The following is a 9,286-nucleotide window of genomic DNA, read 5'->3' on the forward strand; positions in this document are numbered from 1 at the left end:
AATGCCAACTTTGTATAGAAAAATGGGAAAAGTTGTCTTTTGCCAAGATATTACTCTCACCCAGCATGGGTATATGTAAAATGACACCCCAAAACACATTCCCCAACTTCTCCTGAGTACGGCGATACCAGATGTGTGACACTTTTTTGCAGCCTAGGTGGGCAAAGGGACCCACATTCCAAAGTGCACCTTTCGGATTTCACCGGTCATTTTTTACAGCTTTTGATTGCAAAGTACTTCTCACACATTTGGGCCCCTAAATTGCCAGGGCAGTATAACTACGCCACAAGTGACCCCATTTTGGAAAGAAGACACCCCAAGGTATTCCGTGAGGGGCATGGCGAGTTCCTAGAATTTTTTATTTTTTGTCGCAAGTTAGTGGAATATGAGACATAGTAAGAAAAAAAAAAATTAAAAAAAAATTCAGCATTTTCTGCTAACTTGTGACAAAAAATAAAAAGTTCTATGAACTCACTATGCCCATCAGCGAATAACTTAGGGTGTCTACTTTCCGAAATGGGGTCATTTGTGGGGTTTTTCTACTGTTTGGGCATTGTAGAACCTCAGGAAACATGACAGGTGCTCAGAAAGTCAGAGCTGCTTCAAAAAGCGGAAATTCACATTTTTGTACCATAGTTTGTAAACGCTATAACTTTGACCCAAACCATTTTTTTTTTACCCAAACATTTTTTTTTTATCAAAGACATGTAGAACAATAAATTTAGTGAAAAATGGATATATGGATGTTGTTTTTTTTGCAAAATTTTACAACTGAAAGTGAAAAATGTCATTTTTTTGCAAAAAAAATCGTTAAATTTCGATTAATAACAAAAAAAGTAAAAATGTCAGCAGTAATGAAATACCACCAAATGAAAGCTCTATTAGTGAGAAGAAAAGGAGGTAAAATTCATTTGGGTGGTAAGTTGCATGACCGAGCAATAAACCGCTAAAATTGTGGAGTGCCGATTTGTAAAAAAGGGCCTGGTCACTAGGGGGGTATAAACCTGTGGTCCTTAAGTGGTTAACTAACATAGTAAAAATTAAGACTCAGAAATGAATTTGCCTATATTGTCAATAGCTGTCTACCTGTTGATAATTGTTCCTTGATTCCTCGGCTCTCCTCAGCTAAGTATATATGTTTATTTTAATGAGGAAGGGCATAATCTTTTATTTTCCTCCATTAAGAAACATTGAGGTATAGCCAAAATGTACCTATTAAAGAGGTTATCCGAGTTAAATACATTTATGCTAATAACACTGATAGTATTATATTAAACTATTTTGTAAATCACTTACATTAGCTATTTTGCTCTGTTTAGCCAGTTAACATTTGGGTCATGTGACCCCCGACGTCATCAACCCTGCTCAGGCACTGACGTCTCGTTTACAAGCTCCCCCCTGCTTGAGGGAGTGGCCCGGCTCTGTAAACGAGACGTCAGAGCCTTTGGTGCCGCCCCCCCTCTCCTCACACAGCCTCGGCGATGGTAAGCGATCGCTCATGTGCGATACTTACCAGAGCCGAGGTGATTGATTTTCTCCAGCAGCAGCACCAGCAGCAGGGTATGTGTCTGGCTCCTTCCCTCACTTGGGCCAGTTTACACCTTCCCCTCCCGCGTCTGGGGATTGTTATTACAGCCCTGACCCCCTCAACAAGTCCCCATTATACTGTTAATACCCCCCTGGGGAAAAAAGGAAATAATTGTCCATCATATAGCTTAGATATAGCTATAGCTATATCTATATCTGCATCCAAGATATATCTTTATCTAATCTATAGCTTAGATACAGCAATAGCTTAGATACAGAGGTAGCTCAGATACAGAGGTAGCTTAGATACAGCTGTAGCTTAAATACAGCTGTAGCTTAGATACAGCGATAGCTTAGATACAGCGGTAGCTTAGATACAGCGGTAGCTTAGATACAAGGGTAGCTTAGATACAAGGGTAGCTTAGATAGAGCGATGGCTTAGATACAGCGATGGCTTAGATATAGCGATGGCTTAGATACAGCGATGGCTTAGATATAGCGATGGCTTAGATATAGCGATGGCTTAGATACAGCGACGGCTTAGATACCGGGGTAGCTTAGATACAGCGGTGGCTTAGATACGGCAGTGGCTTAGATACAGCAGTGGCTTAGATACAGCTGTAGCTTAGATACGTCGGTAGCTTAGATACAAGGGTAGCTTAGATACAAGGGTAGCTTAGATACAAGGGTGGCTTAGATACAGCGATGGCTTAGATATAGCGATGGCTTAGATACAGCGATGGCTTAGATATAGCGATGGCTTAGATACATCAACGGCTTAGATACAGGGGTAGCTTAGATACAGGGGTAGCTTAGATACAGCAGTGGCTTAGATACAGCGGTGGCTTAGATACAGCAGTGGCTTAGATACAGCGGTGGCTTAGATACAGCTGTAGCTTAGAATCAGCAATAGCTTAGATACAGCTGTAGCTTAGATACAGCTGTAGCTTAGATACAGCTGTAGCTTAGATACAGCTATATGACCATATTATAGATAGAGCCATAGCTGCATCCTAGCTGTAGCTGTATCTGAGCCGTAGCTGTATCTGCAATGTGACAGGAAGATCTGCCTGTGTGAGCTAGGAGATGATCATGTGACTGTTTTTTTTAATGCAAACTTAGGATGTGCAGAGCAGGGTGAGGGGAAGGTCAGATTGTTCACGCCCACAAATATTCATGAGGCAGAGCTCAGGCATTGTTGTTATACGCCCCCTCAGCATTGTACTTCAGCATGTAAACACGGCAATAACAGAACCATGAAAAGGTGTACGTATGAGTTTCTCTCTTAAGAAATCAAGCTTAACCAATGTATATGTATGTCCTGATGAATTTTATGAGGTTTTAATTTTTTTTCCCATAACTCGGATAACCCCTTTAAGTTACATTTGTGGCGGATCATATCAAAATCTAATGGATATTAAAAAGAACACTATGCGCCTATTGGTCATTAAGTTAAGTATTACAAACTTAAAAATAAACCGAAAGTTACGCTGTGTGAACCAATGGACCAAGGTATTCTATTGTCAGGCTATCAGACACATGACCTTGAAAAAAAAATTATTGTTGCTTTTTGATTTTTTGTTGTTAGCCATCAATTTAATGTAATGTGTCAAAGTTTCTATTTTTTCTCGCCATGTGTTGGAATAGTGTAATAACTTCTTGCTAACTTTGTAGCGCTCTGGAATTTGCAAACCCCATGGCAGTGAAAGTATTAGGGAAGAGAACATGATGTATTTGATTGAGGGGTCCAAAGATTAAAAAAAACATAGAATTACAGCCTTGTAGCTTCTACTTATATAAAGGTGAAAGTCTAATTGATGCCGTTTCATTGAGATATATACTGTAACATTGTTCTATAGCAGTCTAATTTGTGTGTGTTTCCCTTCTAGCTGGCGTTAGCTGCCCACGCTCGGTCCCTCCAGCATACCCGCCGCCTCAGGAACCCGGGGCAATTCAAGGACAGTATATGGTGACCGATGGCCTAAACCAGCCGCAAGTTTTTGAGTTCACTGAACCAAGAAGAAGTCAATCACCATTTTGGCAAAACTTCAGCAGGTTGACGCCTTTCAAAAAATAATACAAAAATATAAATATATAAATATATATTAAGAAAGGAGTATTAAAATAGAAAAAGAAATTATATTTATAGATGGACCTTTTTTCGGAGAAGCACTGTTGCAACTATACTATGAAAGGACCAAATACAAAATTAGCAAACAAGACAGGAAAACTAACTTTAAAAAGTTTTTTTTTCCTTAAAAAGTTAATTTTTTTTCCCGTCGGACTACAGGAACTGCTCTGCTTTTGAAAAGCTCCATGAAACATTTCCTCTATCTGAAGAGTTCATTCACAGTCTCAAGACTCTTGCTGTTTCTTTCCTTGGACTCTGGGACTTCTCTTGCTTTCCGTGATAATGACCACTAATGTTTTTTGAATTACTTGGTGGAAATTGCACATTTTGCTCAAAGAAAAGTCTCTCTAATTAAGAGAAAAAAACATACAATGGTTAATGGAAAGCACCCTAAGCAAAACACATAACCTGCTTTCATTTCATGATTTTCACTCAATATACATGCCAACGCCTCCAGACCCAAGGGGACTGGCCATTGGTTGTTAGTCCTCCTGGCCCTGAAGCAGTTGGGTTTGCCTCATCCACATTGCTTCCATAAGAGCAAGCGATTTGAAAGTGGTCATTCAACTCCTCAACAAAGCACTCCTGCGCAAGAAGCAAAAGGGGAAGCTTGCAGAGTGTAAAGTCTGGTGACAGGCTGTGTGAACCTACTGTAGATGCACGTCCTATGAAGTCAAAGAGACAGCACGCTAAGCTGCCTGTGCATTGTATCTACTACTCTTGTGTAAATCTATGTTTGTTCAGGAGGTGTAAAGATGCAGGAAGGGAAGAAATCAGCTTCTTGCTTGTATATTGATCCTCCCACTGTCTTAGCAGTGCCAGAGCTCTGTAGTTCCCATTGAGTCTGCTAGCAACTGTGCAGTCTATCTATTGCTTTACTCGTTCCATAGATGTTCTGGGATAAGGATGAAAGTCCATCAAACAGGGATTATTAGATTTTTTTTTCATCATGAATATTTATTTTGTGTTTTTCCAAAGAGTCTTTTTTTTCTGTTTTGGATTCAAATTTTTTTCCCCGTATAACTCTGACTGCTGCCGCTTCACATTCCAAAGCGAAGAAGGCAGCGCATTTAGCCAGTAATTGTTGTTCTTATTTGGAGTCACTGTGAGCTTTGTAACTTAAAGACCATGTGAAAAACAGACAAGATATTGCTGCTTGATGTCCTACACTTTTGGTATACATTAATGCTGCATACTCATGTCTGCATAGGTGATGCCTGAAGCCGTGTCTGAATGGGAGAGTCATTCACATGGTTTGTGGAATTGTCCCTTGTCAAAATGGCAATAACGTCTGTGGTGTAAAGTACCTACGGCTTCACATATACCGTGCAGCGCACTTTAGCCGGAAGGGCAGCAGCGCACTGTAATAATCGCTGTCAGTCCTGGTGCTGGCTTGAGTTTTGAATATGTCATGACAAGTATTACATACTGTATCACTTATTGCAAGTCTATAAGCTTCTCCGCACATTGATATTTACAAGTACTTTTATAGCTATTGCCTTCCTTGTTTATCCCTATCTCTTCCTATACTATATCTAGCCTCAAACATTTCTTAAACATATATCTGCCTTCCATTTTATTTTATTGACATTGACATTGAGTCCAAATGGCCATTATACCCAAATGCCCAAACACATTATTGGTGTTCTCTTGCTTTGGAAGATTTCCTCTGGATTCTGTTCTCTCCTTCTGCTCACTTTTGTATTTAGTATGCTGCTCAACACACCTTTCCATGCTGCAGATAGGCTCATTCATTTAAATGGGTCTGTATCCCCCTTGAGTAAAGAGGAAGATGGTGTCAGAGCGTATTAAACAGTTGCCTTTGTTTCATGTCTCACTTTGCTCTCCCAAGGTGATCCTGTCTTTTTGTTTGTGGAGTGTGACTGTTTTTTCATTCTAGTGTCGTCTTGCTATACTGCATTTCTTCCTAGAACACTTTGATGATTGAGCCTAGTTCTCAGAGCTCACTACTGCCAGCTGTACCCACCTTTCACTGTGTTCAATGATCCCTGTGCCAGGTGCCTTGGGACTGGCTGTTTATAGACCACCAGCAGGAAGTAAAAGCAAGAGATTTAGGTCATGCTCAGCTCATAGAATTCGAAGGTGCATCCACTCTTACTGTTGGCTACAGACAATGAAATCCCCATCCGGTTGTTCTTCATCTTATTTCATAAATTTATTATTTTAAGCTATATATATATATATATATATATATATATATATATATATATATATATATGTGTATATATATATATATATATATTAAAGCATACCTAACCTTTCAACAACTGCATTAATCAATAGTACAGTGTGCGTACGTTAGGAATAATACTGTTTCTGTCCACTATATGACTTGTACCCGCACTTTTAGCAGTTTTCCCCTGTGCATGCTGTATGTCTAGTTTGCAGTTATCCCAGAGATGCTGGGTGGAGAAAAGCTGCCATCCACTCCAAGCAGAAAGTAACATAATAACATAGTTTGTAAAAAGACATCTGTCTGTCCACTTCAGCCTGTTATCCTGAATGTTGATCCAGGAGAATCTGGTTCCTAGCCTTCTTTTACTCACTCAGAAGCTGCTCCAGAATCATGGAGGGCATTACAGAGAAGTACTGACCTGTATGGTTGTGAATAAAACCCTTGGGCTGAGATATAAACTTCCTAAGTAGCTACAGCAGTCTCTTTGCCTGTGCCTGTCTCTTCTGTCTCACCCAGCACTTCCTCACTCTTCCCCCATCCCCTCTCCATAGACTTGTATCGATATGTGTAATATGATCCTTCTGTGCAGCTGATCCATCCTCCATAACTAAGGCGAGATGAGACACAGTCCAGATTACCAGCCAACTGGGAAAAAGCTGATTGTGCTAGCGCTCACTGTTTCAGTAGCTTCCAGGCTGTTTATCAGCTGGCTGTTGGTCGGTAATGGGTGTCATCTCTCCTTAGTAACAGTGAGATGAAACATCTTTTTAAAACATTTTGAAGACAAGAGAAAAGCAATTAGCAAGGGAGAGAGGTAAAAACTGATAACATGAGAACTAGATGTTTCTCATTGTTAAGATAGTTATAGTTTCTTATGTTTGTACTATTGATTTATGCAAAGTTATGTGAAAGGTTGGTGGGCATTTAATGGTATGCATGTACATCACAGCACATCAGCTGTTAACCCTAACTGTTTTGAAATTCAATCCTCACGAGTACGAATTAGGAAGTTCACCAGTTAATTGTAAAGCAGTGTTTGCATTATACATATACACTGGAAGGCTGGGCACAATCATAAATACTGGCTAGTATATAGCAAAATGAGACAATAAGGACTTTCGAGGAAAGATAAAGTTTCTACATACTCCTTGAAGCACTTGTCTGACTCCTCAGTTGGACTTACCACACAACATGTCAGGATGCACTGATCTCTTGTCATTGGGGTATGAACTCCAACCAGCTGAAGACAATCATATGAAAGACAGGCATAGTGAATGTCAAGGTGGGAGATTAGTACATGGTATCCATTTACATGTATTGAACATATGAACTAAACCTAGATCTTTTAAAATCTACTTCTATTTTTCTAAATGTTTTATACAGTTCCACATCTGTTCATTATTCAGGGATATAGAGTAATTACCATTTTGCAATCAGAGCACAACTGATTGAAAGAGACAATAATATCCAAAGGTCACACTCACCTCTAGGATAATAGTCATGTAGTGTGAAAGTTCTGGTCCTGTCTAGGGACCTACAAAGATTCCATACAGTGAGAGAAGAAACCGCACTCCAGACATAAATGGATACTAACTTAAGTGAATGTCTCGGACAGAGTCCTTACTCATTGCAGGAGTTGTGGATCAAGTGTGAAATCCAGGGGTTTCACACATGTCTTGCAACAAGCCTGAGGAAGATCTCTGTCCAAAGCATTGCTACAAATGTGTCCATGAAACCCAGGTGAAGTAAATATATCAATGTATGGTTCCTTCTCTCTCTTGACCTATGATGACTACTGTGTATTTACTGAAACAAGTATAAAAATATAATATACATCATGGGTTCATGGGGCTGTTAGCAATTCCTTCCTCCAATCTCCAGCACCATTTTCATCAGTGCAATGTCATCACTGTAGAGTATTAAAGGTCTGTGGGCAAGAATTTGCCACCTATAATCTCATAAAGAACACAAGAACTAGAACCCACTTCTCCATATAGGAAGGTGCTCAACTTATACCTGAAAAGATAATTACACAGGAAAAGATGCATTGGTTAATTCCAGCATAGCATAGACCACATAGTTGACAGAATTGGTTAAATGCAGTGGATTGTTGAGCTCTGTACCCTTGCATTAACAAACCTTAAGCTGACAATACACATTTAATGTTGGTTGAACCTGCCAGTTTTGATGGAACCACTCAATCACCTATTGAGTTTGGGGTCTCCTGCTTCCCAGATGTGTGAGGAATGAAGGATCAAACATTTGGATTTCAAAATGTCTGATCCTTTTGTTCACAGAGAGATAAGCCACCACCAGAGATGTTTGGTAGTGACTTACTTCCATCTTCCCATTCTTAACACATGCATGTGTATGGAGGTGTCGGGACAGATAGCTGTTGGCCTAGAGTTGTCTAAAATGTATTGCAGATTGGCCACCTTTAGATATCCTCCTTGTGGATAACCTGGCTTTGGTCATACAGCAGTGCCTGGAGTGGTCATGAATCGATCTCTGCGTAAGCCAGTGTTTTCCAAATTAAAATGGCGCACTGCTACTATTCAGTTTTTCTATTCTTCAAAGAAATTATTCCTCAATATATCAATGTCACATGTTCTGCCTTTTCATACTAGCTGATGTCTTTTTGGCAGAATATTATCTGTAGGTCACATGCATATGGCCATATTTTGGCTCCATACAAACTTTCACAGAGTGAAGAGACATCATTCATAGACATCTTTGTGGTCCTTCTGAACCTCTCCATGACTCTGATATCATCTTAAAACAATCTCTACCCTAGAACATTTATTTTAGGGAAGGATATCTCTCACACATGGCATTGTATGTGTAGTAGCTATAATAGAATAGTAATTACAGTATGCATGAGGCCTCATAGTGTACTAAAGGGTCATTTGCATGAATGAAATGTGTCCAAGTAAGAAGCCAGAAGCCCATATAATTTCAAATGTGACCTCTTCTAATCTGTCAGAGCTATTTATGCACTTTGACATATGTGCAAGAAGTCTATGGTGGCCATAAATGCTTGGTTTGCCTACCTATATTACAGACTGATGTAGAACTAAGACCAAAATCATTTAGTACAATAAGTGGAATTTGCAATAAGTTATATGACATATATAATATTGTTAGTGGTAAGAATGAATGCACCTTCCTGCTAACCTAGCATACAGTACCACCTTTCATGGAAAAATATGCATATCTGGATTTTCTACCTCTCTGGTTAACTGATAATATAGAGACCTACAGCAGATACAGCCATGTTTGTATCAAAGTTGATATATCAATCTATAGAGCCTAGTTCTTTATCTAACTGCTCTTTTATCTGACTACTTTAACAGGGGCATTCCCTGTCTACTTCTTCTGTTCTCCTTAACAGTCCATATTGTCTTAAGTTGTCATTGGTTTCCAAGAAGGTG

General features: G+C 39.5%; 1 protein-coding gene across 3 annotated transcripts in view; it reads left to right on the forward strand.

The window, feature by feature from the left end:
• ARHGEF9 (Cdc42 guanine nucleotide exchange factor 9) overlaps positions 1–5,806 on the forward strand; it is a 381,458-nt gene extending 375,652 nt beyond the window's left edge. For all 3 annotated transcript variants that reach the window (XM_044268649.1, XM_044268651.1, XM_044268650.1), the window contains one exon: positions 3,417–5,806. In XM_044268649.1, coding sequence (XP_044124584.1) covers positions 3,417–3,604 — 188 coding nt within the window. In that variant the 3' untranslated portion in view covers positions 3,605–5,806. The remainder of the gene's footprint in view (positions 1–3,416) is intronic.
• The last annotated feature ends 3,480 nt before the right edge of the window (positions 5,807–9,286 follow it).

This window comes from Bufo gargarizans, chromosome 9 (assembly GCF_014858855.1).
Source record: "Bufo gargarizans isolate SCDJY-AF-19 chromosome 9, ASM1485885v1, whole genome shotgun sequence".
NCBI lineage: Eukaryota > Metazoa > Chordata > Amphibia > Anura > Bufonidae > Bufo > Bufo gargarizans.